Source organism: Phaenicophaeus curvirostris, chromosome 1 (assembly GCF_032191515.1).
Source record: "Phaenicophaeus curvirostris isolate KB17595 chromosome 1, BPBGC_Pcur_1.0, whole genome shotgun sequence".
NCBI classification, from domain to species: domain Eukaryota; kingdom Metazoa; phylum Chordata; class Aves; order Cuculiformes; family Cuculidae; genus Phaenicophaeus; species Phaenicophaeus curvirostris.
Window position 1 is genome coordinate 179,313,888 of NC_091392.1, and position 17,060 is coordinate 179,330,947.

The 17,060-nt window shown below is 44.9% G+C and overlaps 1 protein-coding gene across 1 annotated transcript in view; it reads left to right on the top strand.

Moving 5' to 3' along the window:
* The first annotated feature begins 10,847 nt into the window (after window positions 1-10,847).
* ITM2B (integral membrane protein 2B) overlaps window positions 10,848-17,060 on the top strand; it is a 30,772-nt gene continuing 24,559 nt past the window's right edge. Inside the window, exon 1 of the mRNA XM_069881543.1 lies at window positions 10,848-11,014. Coding sequence (XP_069737644.1) covers window positions 10,922-11,014 — 93 coding nt within the window. The 5' untranslated portion in view covers window positions 10,848-10,921. The remainder of the gene's footprint in view (window positions 11,015-17,060) is intronic.

Below are 17,060 nucleotides of genomic sequence, written 5' to 3' on the forward strand. Positions count from 1 at the left end.
TTCAGCATCTGTTCATTCTGTGGTTGCATGAATGCACTCCCAAAGTACTGGACAGACTGAACACAGCTTGCCATTACTCATAAAAAGTTGGTGTTTGGGCCATCAGGACGCACTGTCCTAGCACAGCATCCTCGCTCATCCTTCTCCAAAGTCACACATGGCTCCCCAGAGGAGATGGACATTCAGGAGACAAGTTCATGCTCGTAGTGGCTGTGGAAGTGTCTAGGGTTAACTGTCCTATATAAGAGCCTGCGTGAGAACTGTTCCCACCCCAGTGACTGAAAAGCCCTTTGAGGACAGCAGGTTCCTGTCCCCAGTCACCTTAAGGCAATGCAGGGAAATGTACAATAATGCAAAGGGACTTCAGAGGAGCTGGTTCCTGGAAACACCCAGCTCGACTGCAATTCCCATTTGTCTTGTCTCACTCCACAAATCTGTAAGATTTGTTCTTTTTAAAACCTCCTTTCATACTGTACCCAAGAAACCTCCCGATGTGACACCTCCCATTTCAGTTTTTCCTCAGGCCCCTGTTTCATACCTCAGACATCACACATTCACTATTTTACTGCCTTGCTGGTGGCTCAGTGTCCCTCTCCCTGCTCCTTACTTAAAAAATACCATAGAACTGCCCACCTCCCATCCTCCACAGACACACTCATAGCAGTGCACCCCATTTTTTCTGCTTTGATCTCAGCTCTCTTCCCACACCAAAAACTCTTCTGTCCATACCATTTTCCCTTGCCATCTATCCTCCTACCCAGTGCAAGGATTTTGCTTTGCTTTCCTCTCATTTTTCCTACTTATAGCTCAGTTGACCCTAATTTCCTTATGTTGAGGGCTTTATGGGCTTTCTCTCTGCGCTATGGACTTCATGCTCTTTTTTTTTTTCTTTTAATTTCAGGCTCCTCTCACCCCCTTCCCTCGCTACCTCTGAGGCTGAGTTCATCCACATTCCCCCAGTGTTATTATGGGGTTTGGTTTTGCTCTGGGAGAGTAATTATGCAGTGCAGGTGTGTTCCAGATGTACTGGAAGGACAAACAGAGAGAGCGAATGGTCACTGTTATCTTGGAAGATGTTATTGTGTGTCCTTAGCAGATTTTTGGTTCTGTAGACATGTAGAAAAGTGCTTGACACTGTAGTTCTGATAAACATGGGAAAAAGGCTCCGCACCTTCTTCGTGTTTTCTTCATTATTAAATATGAATCAAGAAGATTCATCAAAAATCAAGAGTTCTGCCCACTCGTGCCAAGAATACTCCCTGAAACTCAGGAAATAAATGGAAAATGTGTTCAGAAGTTACTGCTTTAGAGAAGACAGAAGTATGAGGCTGACTGCAGGGCTTACAAACTCAACCCATAACCTGTACAAAAAGGAGAAGAAAACACAGAATCTAGCAAATATGTTAATATTATTTATTCAGAGATGCATTCATGCTGAAGAACATCTCTTTAGGCTTCCTAAACCAAAGCAAGTCAATAGCCCCCATACATGCTGAGGAAAGCATGATATGCCAAAACATGTCTACCCAGTTTTTTTTATAAAATACTTACCACATTCTTCTTGATTCGGGTTTAAAACTAGCATGAAAATTGTCTTAATCTTCACACTCCCAGTCTCACTAAACTGTTGGTTTCTTTTGCTCTTTTTCCTCTGATTTATTTATTTTTGGCTCCTTCTCCCTCATTTCTGTTTTTTATTTATTTGTGTTTGTTCTTGTTTTCCAAATATGGGACTTGCTTCTATTGTCTTTACTCAGACAAATATTTATTGAAAGCAAATGGCAGTCTTACTGGAGAGAAGGCAACGGAAATGATCCTCAGTTTTCATATTAGGATCTTGCTTCTGTGGCAAGCTGCATGCTGGTAGAGATATTCACCAATATACAAGTAGCTTCAGATTTAATCGCAGATGATCAGTTAAATATTGTTTCCACTTAAAAGCTATATAAGGAATTTATTGCTCTTAAAGTTCATAATTTTTTAACCTATAAACATGGTTTCCACTGAGAAAGGGCAGTGTTATTTAGGATTTCAATTCTTGTGCTTTGAATTATTGAAGACTAAAGGAAAACTAACTGGTTTGCTGGCAAGGTACGTATGTAAAAAACAATTGACCCACACCTTTGACTATGACGGCTTCTTGTGAGATCACTTGAGTGATCCAGTTTGTGCAAAAGCCTTCATAATCTTCTCTCTTGCTTCCAGAAATGGCCAGGTGTTTCTTGATATCCAAACTTTATTAATCTAGAAAGAAAGTTGTAATCTCCTTTTTTAGCAGAGTGAAGATGGACGATTTATCTCTAAGGGAGTCAACACTCAGAATTGCACATCTCCAGTTAATGAGGGAATATTTCTCTTGACTTCAGTAACTACTACAGAAAGAAGTCATAGGCAGGAGGATGGATTTCTTTTGTTTGTTTGCTTGTTTAACCATTCCCAGAGGAGAGGAGATAGTTGAGAATTTTTCTTAGATTGTGACTACTATTTTCCTTCCGAGTCTTTGCATTTCCTTATGAACTACCATTACCTTTATTTTTCCTGCATAATTTATCTCTCTAGTGCAGAATCTGAGCCATCCTGTGCAAGTGGGTAGTCACCTTGCCAGAGCTTGTTTTACCCTGTACTGGGGCAGTCTCTGCAGTATTACGTTGGTTACAGAGAAGTTCATAACAACAGACCACAGGGATTTCCTGAGAACCTAGGAAATATTTCTTACATTTCTTTCAGCTTCTTCACTGTTTCATCCTCATAATCATATCACTACTTCACTAACCAGCCTCAAAAATATAAAGGAAACTCAGTTTGTTACTTCTATAGCTTTAAATAGTTCTGAAGAGAAAAATGTTGGAGAAAGATTGCATGTTATTATTGATTTGTTTTGTCTTTATAATCAGGCAAAAGATGAGGTTTTCTGGAGAGTAAACATATTTCCACAAATCCATTTGCTATTTGAGAAGGCGATCTCTTAGCAAATTTTCCTGAAGAACATTTTTAAACAGGCTTAAGTCAATGCTTATGCCATGCCTCTCCCCTCCCCTCCCCTCCCCTCCCCTCCCCTCCCCTCTCCTCCCCTCCCCTCCCCTCCTCTCCTCTCCTCTCCTCTCCTCTCCTCTCCTCTCCTCTCCTCTCCTCTCCTCTCCCCTCCCCTCCCCTCCCCTCCCCTCCTCTCCTCTCCTCTCCTCTCCTCTCAATACGTGCTTATTTCTCTGCTTTACTACAATTATGACATCATGAAGGAAGCCCCCCTCACACCACAGCATTCCAGGGGAAGTCTTTCCTTGTTCAAGTTAAGCCAGGTGATCTTACTGAACTTACAGATGCGTTTAAAAATACATACAATGGAGAAGGCAGTTTTACAAGTCTGTAATTTATATCCCAACATCTTAAAAACATACCTTACCTCAAATTCAAAAGTAGAGATACCTCTGACTACTGCGATGAGATAACTAGTGGATCCCATCCTCTGTTACCAGGATTCTTCTGCAGCCCCTCTTCATTTATGTTGCAGCTCCTGTCTTTTCCTGCCTGTCAGGAAAGGAAGGGAGAAAAAGAACTCATGAACGCGGGTCTCGGTGTCTGGGCTATTTTACGCCTCTCCCTCCAACATCTTCATTACCAGGCTGACAATGTAAGTTGTTCTGACATTAAGAATGAGGTTTCCTATTACATGTGAAGCAAAGCAATGGGGATGCAGCCTACAAGGAGCCTTTTCACCACTCCTTCCCCATCCTCCCCCACCAACCAGCTCTGGGTGCTTTCCTGGAGGCAATGTTAGGGCTCATTCAGCCAAGGGGTGAGTGGCTTAGAGCTGATCCAGTGCAAGCTAACCCACCAAGCAAGTGCAGTAATAAAAAATAAGAAGCATTTTACTCTTGATCCAGTTTATCTATGATTACAACACGGCCTGACTCAGAGGAAGGAATAGGGGTACCACTGGAGCAGGTGCCTGCAGCTGTCCGAAATTCAGTGTAACATGAATCTTCTCCTCCAAATATCAGGTGATGCTTTAAACAGGCATGTCTGGGTGCAGCTCTGATTCCAGTAGGTCTAATACCATTCCCTGCAGCCAAGCCCTCCACAGGGACGGCTCTACTCAGAAGCAACTCTGTAGGGAAGACACTAAGCCAGTCCCTAAGCTTAACCCTAGCCATAAGCCCAAGCCTAACCCTAGCTCTAATGGCTCCCTATGGAGAGTTGTCCCCACAGATTGCTGGCTGTTGAGAATTATCCCTGTCAGAGAGTTGGCCTCCAAGAATTGTCCCTTCCTGGACTCCTACTGTTTGGGAAGGTTTGTTTTAGATGTGACAGAGCAGCTACCAGGGAAACCAACACTTCAACACAAGACATGAAGTTTGCTGTTCTCTTAGCAAGGTTGTGAGCCAACCACATTGAAACCCGTTTAAACAGGATAGAGCCGAATTCATGCTTTCTATTCTGTAACTCATGCAGCTTTGCAGAAGTTTATCTTAAAAACCAACAGTTGCTAGGTAGAATTGTTCTTACAACATCAAGCTGGAAAGGTCAGTTCCTTACTTTTATGCCAAATGCTGGTAAGAATGAAGAGATCTGATTCTTCTGTTGGGTTATGAACATAAAAAACTCTTCCAAAATTATGGTTTTTGATGGACAGGAGCGTTCCTTCCACATACGGGTGGCCCAAGGCCACGGAAAAGAAAGTTTGCACCAGTAATGATCTGCAAGACCTGCCACGAGCTCTAATGGCCAGTCTGGGCTCTAATGGCCAAGTCAAGAAATTTGGGTTTGATGCAGCAGAAAAGGAGTCAAAAGTGCAGGTACAAAAAGCTCTTGAGGCTCAAACAGAGGTTTGGACTATGACACTCTGTGCTAGGATATATTGTAATGGAGCAAGGTGAATTAATCTTTAACCTCCTAAAGCAGGTGTCTTAGGGTAAATTAACCACCTGTGCCCGACAGTTCTGGCAGTCTTGAGTCCTAATGAACAAAGCAAAAAGGAGCGATAATATCAACACAATAAAGCCTGAAAGACAAAACATATTTGCAGCATGTATTTAATGTATAAAAAGGGGGAAAATGGCATTTATTGGGCTAGTAAGGAGAAGGCAGCAGCAGCTATGATACTAGAGGACAAGGGCTTGCACACAATTTTTATTTCTGTGAACAGAAATGAGAGAAGGAAAAGAGCTTAAGGGAAAAGAAAGTGAGCCTTCAAAGTTATTCTCTGTCCTTAGCTTCCTTGAGAATTTTTCTTTCTGTATCTGGTTTAGATTATAAAATCCCCAGGGCAGCAATAGACTTTAATTTCAGTCTTCTTCAGTACTGGTCAAATCATCGATGCTTAATAAGCAAATAAAATGTTGATACATTAATATAAATGTTGCCTTCCTGCAATCTGGCTCTTAATAGATTACACCCAGTTAGAACTAAAGTAAAAAATGTTTGTATCGAGCCTGAGCATGGGATTAGCTTTAATAGAAGAGCATGAAAGTCCTTCCACTGCCTTCAAATGAGGGGGGATCTTGCTCACGTTTCAAACAAGTCTTTGAAATAAAGAGTATGGAACCAGGTACTGCATACACAGGTGGATTTCTGCATATTGCTGTAGAAATTTCCCACCAGACAAACTTCAGACCTGGGCAAGCTGCTCTGTCATGGACTCCAGGGTTCCATGTGGGTGCAGAAGCCAGCCATGCAAAGCTGCTTGCTGGATTATGGCATAATTCATTGCTCTAGTGCCACTTAGGCACTCTAATGGGCTTTATTCACAGCAGGGATGACTGAGGTGCCAGGAGGGACAAGCCAAATTGAAGTAGATTTGTCAAGCTTATTTCATGCTTTGTTGTAGCACCTACAGTTTAGAGAGTTGTGAAAATTATGTTATTTTTAAGATTTAGATTACAATACTGCCTAGAGGCTAATAAAAGTTGGGGATTCTGATGTAACAATTGGGTCCCAAAATATGTGAGAACACTAACAGTCTGCAATCCCAACCATCTGTAAGCTAAAGAATGGCAAAGATTTGGGTATCATTTGTTTGTCAACTTCAGCAGGCTCTGGGATATTGAAAATAGTATAGAGGCTGATAAACAGTATCGTAAGCCTTTTGATATGTTTTCTTTCCTATCCTATTTACAATAGTAACTGCCATATTTTCCCTTCTGCTTTAGCCATCAGGAATTTATGTTGGTCTTGTTTTGAGTTGTTACAGGAAAGGTAGTTTGGAGGTGGTAGCAGATAAATTTCAAGACAAAGCTAAAAAATATGCTGCCGTGGCCACATTCCCAAACAAAAAAAAAAAACCTGGAAAAAATCCCAGATCAACACATAAGCAATGGCAAAAAAAATATTCCTTTTGCTGATAAAGTGGCATTCCCAGTACAGGGGTTTATCACTGGACCTATACAAGTAAAGCTATTAGTCTTACCCATATGATAATGTATCTAAGATTACATCTCCTTATAGTACAAGTCCTTGCGATAAATTCAGGGATCACACTGAACAGTGTGACAGCAAGGTTTTTTCAGGCCACTTCGATAAGAATCTGGCAGATGAGACTTCTGTCAGGTGGAGCTGAGGGGACTGTGTGGAGAAAAGCAGGGGTAGTAGGCAAAACAGGGCAGAGAGGAAGAGCTGTGGTATGAAAAGCCTTCAAACAGCATAGACGGATTTCAACTTCTGGCTAAGAAAGAAAGCTGAATACATGTCTGTCACAGAAACAACTTTTGCTTGTCTCATCCCTGCTCCAAGAAAGGATAATGATATACATAGTTAGACAGAAATAGTTGGAGAGAGAGGCAGGCAGGCAGGCAGGCAGGCAGGCAGGCAGGCAGGCAGATAGATAGATAGATAGATAGATAGATAGATAGATAGATAGATAGATAAACAGACATAAAACTGGGAAGAGTGGTTGAGGGAAAAATCAGCCACACCATACCAAAATGTCATGCAGTTAACGAGAAACAAGGAATAGAAGAAACAATTAAAAATACCATGACACCATATGGGCCTTTCCACATTCAGTTGCATTTAAAAGCTTTATAAAAGAAACTTAAAAAACAACCACATTCTCCTCATCTCAAAATAGTGTCCTTTGTTGTAAGACAATATCATTACCTAAAACCCCCACAGCTTTATGTGTTTGAATCTACAGATTGTCTAGTACAGGCATTAGAAACTTATGATCCCAGCGTAAGAGATAGCACATAGGCTGATTTTGAACTGTAGATGAGCAAGCAGAGGCACAGCGTGAAGCATCATGGCATTTTAAGTGAGAAATTAGAAAAAGAAAGTGACTCCCAGTCCTGATGGGTGTATTAGCCATTTTCCACTCAGGGTAAACATGGAATTGAGGAAATGCTCCCCTTTTTAGTGTTTTAGCTGAAACAATGGAAAACCTCTGCACAGAGACACAAACATACAGATCTAAACAGTGTAGGTCATCTGTTCCTAGGGGGGGTTTCCAAGATGTGACAAACAATGGGGCAGGTAGCCCCGTATGTGAGAAAGAAGGGGCAGAAACATGAGAGAGAACGAGAAAGTCGTCCGGATATGAACTGAGGTGCACCTTCTTGCCTAAGAAAAACTGAGGCTGTGGTTTTGAGAGCTGTGATGAGCTAATTTCATACTTGTAGCTAGGCAGAAGTGGGGGGGGGGGGCTTCCTCCCCACTTCCCCCCTGCTCCCCATTCTTGGCCTTGCTGGCCCACTTTTTATGCTGATTCTTATGTCTCTCTGAACTGACATAACTCACCAACCTAGCAGAAAACTGACCCAGAAAAGCTTAGGTATGCAGAAGCTATACATGTAGCACAGGCACTGGGTGGAATTAGTGGTAGAAAGAGGGCAGTATGAAGAATGAGGTGAGGGGGAAGATGAGAGAAGATGAAAGGCAAGAGGAGGAAGAAGACAAGGCAAGATTTCCTTTTGGAGGAATGGAGCCACCTGATCCGCTCAGCTGCCTGTGAAACCACAGGCTGAAAGCAAGAACATAGAAGCAAAGCACAGGCTGGAAGTAAGCTGAGGGGTTCTCCTGGTGCTTTGTTCTTACTGTGTTCTCTAAGAGGAAGAACCCTAAATAACCTCAATTCTTGCTAATCAAAAAGTCCAAAGTAGCAGCACCATAAGGGTGCAGTAAGCTGCCGTGATTTGTAAATATGATTCAAGAAGCAGACAGAGTATATTTGATCTGGAAAGATAAGAAGTATATGCTGCCTGGGGAAGGAGTTAGATATACTTTGACATAGATAATAAAATGCTATGCCTTAGCCCTGCCTGTCTTTTGCATACCTACCTTCCTGTGAAGAGTATCTGAAGATGTCATTATGGAGAACAAAGCAAAGCAGAAGTCATAACTGCAGCCTTTGCACGCTAAATATTGTCCTGAATACACAATGCGCCTGCACGGATTCCCATTGAAATGGCAGCAGAGGTGTCATCTGGCTCATTTCTCAACCTGGGATAAAGCCCCACTTATACAAAAAAAAGTCTATAGTAGTAGGCTGGGAAACTGGCTAATGATAGCCTTGTTGAAGTATTTCAGGGTTGCCATGTAGAATGCTCCAATATTTTTTATGAAAGCTTCTACTACAGCAAAACCTCCAGGATCATCCCAAATACGGTCAGAAAGTACCTAGAGAAATCTCTGTATTTTGTCTTCCTTGGCACCCATGACTTTTTATACTTTGGTGAAATATCCACAAACGATTCAGTTAACCTCTGTTGAATTTTAAGGTAGTTAGACTGAATTCTTGGAATATTTGGGACAAGGTGCACTCTTGGGTGCAAGCTGTAAGATCAGCTGTTTTATCTTGAGATCAGTAAAATTATGTTTTGCTTTGTGGATTTTATATCTTTATTGGAAAGAAAAATCCATAAATTACCTGTAGACATTTAGCTAAAAATCCTTTAGGATGACAGAATGAACCAGGTTGAGTTAACTTTTCTGTGAGCCATTTTAGGTCAACAATTCTGAAGGACACGGATGACCAGGCAGACAGCATAAGGACAATTCAGTCCTGGTGCCATCTAATGCCCTCGAGAGAAAGACTAGATTGTGCAGAAGTCAGCAGCCGAGTGCTCTCTGAGCTCAAGGACTGCCTTTTCCTTGACAGGTATCGTACAGAGAACAACAGAAAAATCACTCTGCCAGGCTCTTGCAAGGAAATCCACTCTACTCAGTCACCAGAATGAAGTCCTTCTCAGAGTAACTATATCCAAAACACGACCACGTGCATCATAGTTTTACTGACTAGCACTCAACTCAGGACACTGTGTTGGGTTCTTACACACACCTGGGGAGGAAGACAGGAGGTCGCAGCTCTGCATTCCTGGTACTCCTCAAGTCCTTCCTGAGGGGTTTAAAAATTTATGGACTTCACACTGTTTGAACAGAATTTTGGGGATTTTCTTCCTAACTGTAACATCCATAAATTTTCTTTTAAAAAAAATATAATTGAAATGGCAACCTGAGACGTGTGGACATCGCACTGAGTGAACCAAACCACTGTGGTCGCCCTTCTCCCTCTGGGGGGGTGGCAACACATGCTGGGTCACAGCCCAGCAGCAGGGCCAGGAGCAGGGCCAGCAGTAGGTCCAGTGGCAGAGTGAGCAGCAGGACCAGCAGAGGGGCCAGGGCCAACAGCGGAGCCAGCAGGGTGGCCAGGAGCAGGGACAGCAGTGGGGCCAGGGCCAGCAGCAGGGCCAACAGTGAGGCAGGGCGAACAGTGGGGCCAGCAGGGTGGCCAGGAGCAGGGACAGCAGCAGAGTGAGCAACAGGGCAAGCAGCGGGGCCAGGGCCACCAGCAGTGGGGCCAGGAACAGGGCCAACGGCAAAGCCAGCAGCAGGGCCAGGGCCAGCAGCAGTGGGGCCAGGATTAGAGCCAGTGGCGAGGCTGGCAGTAGGGTCAGTGGCAAGGCAGGCAGTATGACAAAGAAGAGCAACAAAGATTAGAAGATTAGATTAGAAGAGCAACAAAGCTGGTGAGGGGGCTGGAGAACAGGTCTTACAAGGAACAGCAGCTGAGAGAGCTGGGGTTTTTTAGCCTAGAGAAGAGGAGGCTGAGGGGAGACCTCATTGCCCTCTACAACTACCTGAAAGGAGGTTGTAGAGAGGAGGGTGCTGGCCTCTTCTCCCAAGTGACAGGGGACAGGACAAGAGGGAATGGCCTCAAGCTCCACCAGGGGAGATTTAGGCTGGACATTAGGAAAAAATTCTTCACAGAGAGGGTCACTGGGCACTGGAACAGGCTGCCCAGGGAGGTGGTCGAGTCACCTTCCCTGGAGGTGTTTAAGGGATGGGTGGTAAGGTGCCAAGGGGCATGGTTTAGTGTTTGATAGGAATGGTTGGACTCGATGAGCCGGTGGGTCTCTTCCAACCTGGTTATTCTATGATTCTATGACCATGGCCACCAGCAGTGGGGCCAGAAGCAGGGTCAGTGACTAAGCCAGCAGCATGGCCAGGGCCACCAGCAGCGGGGCAAGCAGTGGGGCCAGGGCCACCAACAGGTCCACCAGCAGTAGAGCCAGGGCCACCAGCAGTGGGGCCGGGGCCACCATCATCAGGGTCAGGGCCAGCAGCAGCAGGGCCAGGAGCAAGGTCAGTCACAAGGCTGGCAGTAGGGCCGTGGCCAGCAGCACCAGGACTAGGAGCAGGGCCAGTGGCGAAGCCAGCAGCGTGGCCAGGGCCACTAGCAGCAGGGCCGCGGCCGCCAGCAGGGCCAGCAGCAGCAGCAGCAGCAGCAGCAGCAGCAGCAGCAGCAGCAGCGGGGCCGGCGGCGGCCCAGCCCCTGCCGAGGGCGGTCCCGTCCCCGCCCGCCGCGGCTCCGCCTGCTCGGTGTCGGGGGCGCCGCGAGGGGCCGGGGCGGCTGGGCAGCTCGGCTCTCCTCTCCTCTTTTTCTTCCTCCTCCTCCCTCCTCCTCCCCGTCCCGGTGCGCCGAGCAGCAGCCATGGTGAAGGTGTCGTTCAACTCGGCGCTGGCGCAGAAGGAGGCGGCCAAGAAGGAGGAGGAGAACAGCCAGGTGCTCATCGTGCCGGCCAAGGTGAGGGCCGGGCGGCGCCGCGTCCCCCGCGGCCACGGGCCGGAGAAACCCCCGGGCTCTAAAATGGCTGACGGGGAGCGGGGGAAACCGGGGCGTGAAAGGGGGATGGAGAGTCCGGGAGCGGCGCCCGGTGCCCCCAGACCGGGGAGGGGACAGGGGGGCAGCGCCTCGCAGCTCCCTCGCAAGGGGAGGAGAGGGCGCTGATCGCTCTGGTAGGACCCGAGGAAGGGAGATGAGGCGGCGGAGGTTTAGGGGGGGAGATTGGCTACCCCCCGCCTCACCAGGACAGGCTGAGAGAGTTGGGGCTGTTCAGCCTGGAGAAGCGAAGGCTCCCAGGAGATCTTATAGCGACCTTCCAGCACCTGAAGGGGCTACAAGAAAGCTGGGGAGGGACTGTTTACAAAGGCTTGTGGTGATAGGACATGGGGCAGTGGGTATAAACTGGAGAGGAGCAGGTTTAGGCTAGACATAAGGAAAATTTCTTCACTCAGAGGGTGGTGAGGCACTGGCACAGGTTGCCCAGGGAAGCTGTGGCTGCCCCATCCCTGGAGGTGTTCAAGGCCAGGTTGGATGGGGCCTTGGGAAGCCTGGTCTGGTGTGAGGTGTCCCTGCCCATGGCAGTGGGGTTGGAACTGGATGATCTTTAAGGTCCCTCCCAACCCAAACCATTTTGTGATTCTATGATTAGGAAAAGGCTCCTCACTTAGAGGGTGTTGGAGCACTGGAAGAACTCCCCAAGGAAGTAGTCAGTGAGCCAAAGCTGATGGTATTTAAGAAGCTTTTCGACAATGCCCTCAGAGGCATGGTGTAAATTTTGGGGTTGTCCTAGGTGGGGATAGGAGTTGGACGCAATGATTCTTGTGGGTCCCCTCCAACTGAGGTCATTCTGTGATTCTGTGACTTCTTGTCTTGCGAGCTTAATGCCTAAATTTACACCAGCAGAATCAGTGTAACTGCAGTGTTACTGCTTCCTCCCAAGGGAATAAGAGGGCGCTGATCTCTCTGGTGACCAGTGATAGGACCCAAGGGAATGTCAGGAAGATGTACCAGGAGAGGTTTATGTTAGGTATTAGGAAAAGTCTTCACTTGGAGGGTGGTAGAGCACTGGAACAGGCTACCCAGGGAAGCAGTAATGGCACCAAGCCTGACAGTATTCCAGAAGCATTTGGACAATGCCCTCAGACACGCAGAGTGGATGTTGGGGTTGTCCTGTGCAGGAATAGGAGTTGGACTTGGTGATCTTTGTAGGTCCCTTCCAACTCAGGTCAATCTGTGAATCTGCCCTGGATGTTTCTGGGGTGGTTTGTGCTTCAGGCATGTTTTGTTTTTAAGCCCAACAGCACTTGGGTGGCATCCAACTCGGCTTTTTAAGGCGCTTTCACCTCTCTCGTGGCATCCTGTCCGGCTCTTGGGGTTTGGGTCTGGGGGCTGGCAGTGCCTGCAGCCCCTGCTGGCCGCATGGGTGGGTCTGGCGAGCTGGCGCAGCTTCCTGGCAGGGAGGCTTGGCGAGGGCGAAGGTGGAGATTTGGCCGTGCTTGTGCTGCAGCGTGTTTGCAGAGCCTGGGGATTGTGTGTTAAAAGCGAACTTCGCCTTGGAACTTGGGCTGGGTTAAGTAAAGGAACAAAGAGCTGCCTCCCCCAAAACGGCACCCAAACTCCAGCTGCCTTCTTTCCGTGTCTCCCAACTGCAACAAAGAACAAAACAGCAGTGGCTTTGCAAATTTTTGAAGTGCAAAACTGCCCAGAATATAAAGGGGTTTGGTTGCAGTTTCTGCACTCTCGTAATCAAAACCAGTTTTTAATTAGGAGTAGTGTAATTTGCTCTAAGGTCTTTGAAAACAGAATGAAAACTTGGAAAACAGCCAGCTGTACATAAACAGCATGCCTTGCTGTTTTCATTCGCTGTCAGTCTTTGTGCATCAGGCCTCTGAAGTACCAGATTGGTTCTGCAAAAGAGAAAGTGTTTTTTTATTTCCTGGGTCTTTGTGATGAAATTCTGCCTGGGAAGACAGGATTTGTTCAATTTTTCACACGAAGCTGTGCCCCGATGTAGGTTTTGCCATGATTTTGATGGGGCTGCATTCTTCATCTGCAGAATCTGGTGGCATTTCAAAGCCAAGGGGGACCACAAGATGTTTTCTAGTGGTGTCTTCCTGGTACAGCAAGTGGTGGAATTTCACACTTCCACTGAATGTACTGAGTTTATAAAACTCAAACCAAAGTATTTAAGGCCTTAGAACAGCATGCCACAACAAATGAGCCAGTAGCATTGCTTAAATTACCTGCAATTATGGCAAATCCGTTAGGTGATCCGTGTCTCTCGTTGTTCCTAGCAGGAATGCTGTTCTTTGGAAGGTTTGGATTCCCTGAGCCCAGCTTGAGCTGTTCAGTTCCTTTCTACCCCCCTGGTTTGGTGATTGGTTTGACACGAAGCATGTAAGCAAGACACAGTCCAAAAGTTCCAGAAAATGGGTTTTTCATACTACCTTGGAATCCAGATCTGCCCTGGATGATGTTTGTTTCCAGATAGCCTACCAACTTGGGCTTGTTCCCACTGCTAAACAAACAAAATACATCTGGCTAATTGTACACTGGGGAGCAAATCCTCCTGACCCTGCCCAGATACTGACGGAAGTGTTAGTTGACTGTGATTGCCTTAATGCAGAGCTGTGGATTCTTGCAGCTGAGGATGAGATACAGAATCTGCCTTAAATTTGCTTGGCTCTTAGTACTGCTTTCCTTGCCTAGGGATGAGACTTGATTGAGTCAAAAGGTGGTCTGGTCTCACGGTAGCTGCTTACAAGTTCTTGCACTGCTCTCAGGGGATGAACGTGCCTGAACAAAGCCTAAAACAGTCGTAATACAGCATGTGAGGAGCGGATACTCTGTACAGATGACAATTCCAAAAGCAAATGAGTGCTCTTAAGGGACATTGAGCCTTTGACATTCTCCTTGACACATTTCCATCTTTTCTCAGCAGAACTGCAGACCTGCACCTACCAGTGTGCAAAATTATCTTGAATAAGCTGGTTTTGAGCTTGCGCGTTCTAAAGTATAAATAAAAGCAGATCTGAGTGCAGTCATCTGTAGTTTTAGAAGAAAAGGCTTTGCAATCCATGCAGGATTAAGAAAACTTAAACAAATTATGTCATGTAGCCGTAGTGGTATTTGGGTCTTTGAGATCTGGGAGTTTATTCTCAGATCTTTAACAAAAAAGGGAACTGAGGGCTACTGTAAAACCTCATACTTTAGAGACAAGTGCAAGGTACGTGCTTGGAATTTTGCCTTCTTTAATATAAATGCATTAGAAATTAATCTTTTCCCCCTGCACACTCCACAAGAGACTTTGACTGCCTATGCAGTTCTTTGGAGGTAAGGGGATAAGTAAAGCACATCTGACAAATGTATTATTCATAGCACTTCATTGCTGGAAAACTCTTAGCTTCAAGTGAGGTCTGAAAGCAATATGGGAATGTATATAGGAGACTGAATTCTGAAAGACTGGTAAAAAAGGTTGCATCTCCAAAACTGCATGTTTGGGACGTTTGTTTTTCCATCTCTGGTATCTTTACAGACATTGTTTCTGTAGGACAATAAATAGATCTGGATCACAGGTGTGAACGTGAAAAATAATACGATGTTTTATGAAGTTTCCTTTTATGAAGGAAGTCCTAAGAGGTGTTGTGGACTGAAGTAAAGGGAAAACCTTAAGAATTGAAGCAAGATCAGCGGAATTGCACATTCAGAATTCCAAAGATTTGAGCTAGAGATAGTAATAAAGCAGGTAATATTAATGAATAAAACCAAATACTGTGAAATGTCAGGAAAATAAAGATTCGTGGAATGAGCTTTTGGGGTAGTGTTTTGATAGTCTTGTTCTGCTGCTTTACCTGGCACAGTGTCACAAAGGCTGCCACTCTGTCTGCCATCGCAGGATTATTTTCAAGCTGATAATCTTCCTAGGGCTTATTAAAGAGTGTTTGCAGCCAAAATATGCTGATGATGTGGCATAGGAATACTCTGATCTCACCAAAATTTTCCCAGTAACCTTTGATGCAAACACTAATAGGTGATTAATTGTGGAAGGCAGGAGAGGAAAATGGGAGTAGAGTAGGGGATGTATCGTGAAAACAATGGCTCAAAAAAAAAAAGGTTATACAGAAGGCAGTGGTCTTGTGCATTGGCGTATGCCGCTTAAAAAGGAGTTTAGAAATCAGGAGTGCGAATCCTCCCCTGTGTAAATGACCTGTCAGTCGTGTTGCATGTTGTGGAAGTGGCTCTGTAGGCAACGGTTACAACTCTGCTGTTGCTGTTGGGATGATAGTTCTGTGTTGTAATTCTTGGCCAAAACACAGTAGTCTTAGTGAAGGTTCCCAGGCCACATTTAATTTTCTGCTTTGCTCACTGTCAGTACAATAGGGTATTTTATGACCCAGTTTCCCAACAAACAAACAATATGTGGCATTTTAACGTTTCTCCCCACAATAGATCTTTAGAAAGCCAGAGACAGTTCTGAGTATAGTTGAAGTCTTCAGACATTTTGCAGAGTCTGTTCAATAGATGAAGTCCTTCCCTAAGCTCTTTGGGCCCTCGATAGCTCTCAGGCAGCTGCTTCCTTCTGACAGGGTAGGTGGCAACCTTTTCTTTTTCTTTATTTTTTTTTTCTCTTGGGGCGCTCAACTCAGCACATCTTCACTAAATACGGCTTTGCCTGTGGAAGCTGTGGATTCGCATGCATATCATAGCTGACCTTTGGATAGCTGGATCTGTGAAGAGATTTCAATGTGAAAGTGTAAATGTTGGGAATTTTAAAAGGAGCAGCTTTCTGCATTTCTTCCTTATGAGAACATTATTATTCTGCACTCTAAAATTAATCTTTTTTTTTTTTTATCGTTTAGCCTAATCTTTTCTAAAACATACTAAAACAGGCAATTTTAACACAGAGTAAGAGGGTCCACCTGGGAAATACTATTTAGCAACTAATGAGCACTGGTTTTCCATGCATAAAACCCCTTAATTTTTGTGTAATCAGCACTAGATGTTTCTGAAATAAAGGTATTAGCTTTACAATTGCTATACTGTGTGTATAAGTATATATAAATACTATATATAGCATATAAATATGTGTTATATATATGTTAATATACACACTAATAAGTAGTCATTTGCTTGTTGTGTTGTGCTCAGGAAAGCACTTCAGGGGACTTGTCTGTAGGTAGGTATTTGGGAGTGGTTTTGTTTGGTTTTGGTTTCTTCCTTATTCCCTTTTTAGCCTTCCTCCAGCCAGATTTTCTATAGGCCTTTCACCAGTCACTGTTGAGGGAAGATCAGTCTTTTTGTATTTTCCTGTGTTTTTGTTGTGCAACTAGCAGCTTCTGCTGTCTGTCAGAGCATTCTTGATTCAGGCATCATTATTTAAAAGAAGACCAGAGATGGAAAAAATCCTAGCAAACTGAATTCTCTCCTCCCTTCTTCCCCTGACTTCGGTGAGATTTTCATGAAAAGCCATCAAACCTCAGATGAAAACCTTTGAGTTTGAGGTGCAAAGCGTACCCGGAATTCTGTTACTTATTTGGCTTCATGGGTACCTGCAAGCATAAGAAAAGAAAATTTGTGGCAGGGTTGTTCATCAAGAACTCTTCCTAAGAAAAGAAGTCTTGTCACTGATGTCATCTCCTGCATCCTTTCACATGGTGAATCTGGGCTACTGGTTAAGCAGCGCAGCTTCCTGAAAATAAGATCCTTGTGGTCTGGAGACATTTGGCTCCTAAAGCTGTTCTGTAGAGGTCGCCAACAATTGAGCGAACAATAAAAAATAAAATACCAAACCCTCTTAAAGTTCATAGTGCTTCTCTGAAAATGTCTTGCTATTTTGGAATTAGAGGTTAGAAGGTTCAGAAAGTGATCTGGAAGAGCTTGTGTCATCCTCTTTCCCCCCCTAAGTGAAGGAAATGAACCTGTGGGGGCAAGGGAGTTCTGTCCCTGGTCCGTATCTCACTTCTTTTTCTGTTTCTCATCACTTCCTGACCTGAATAACAAATACAGA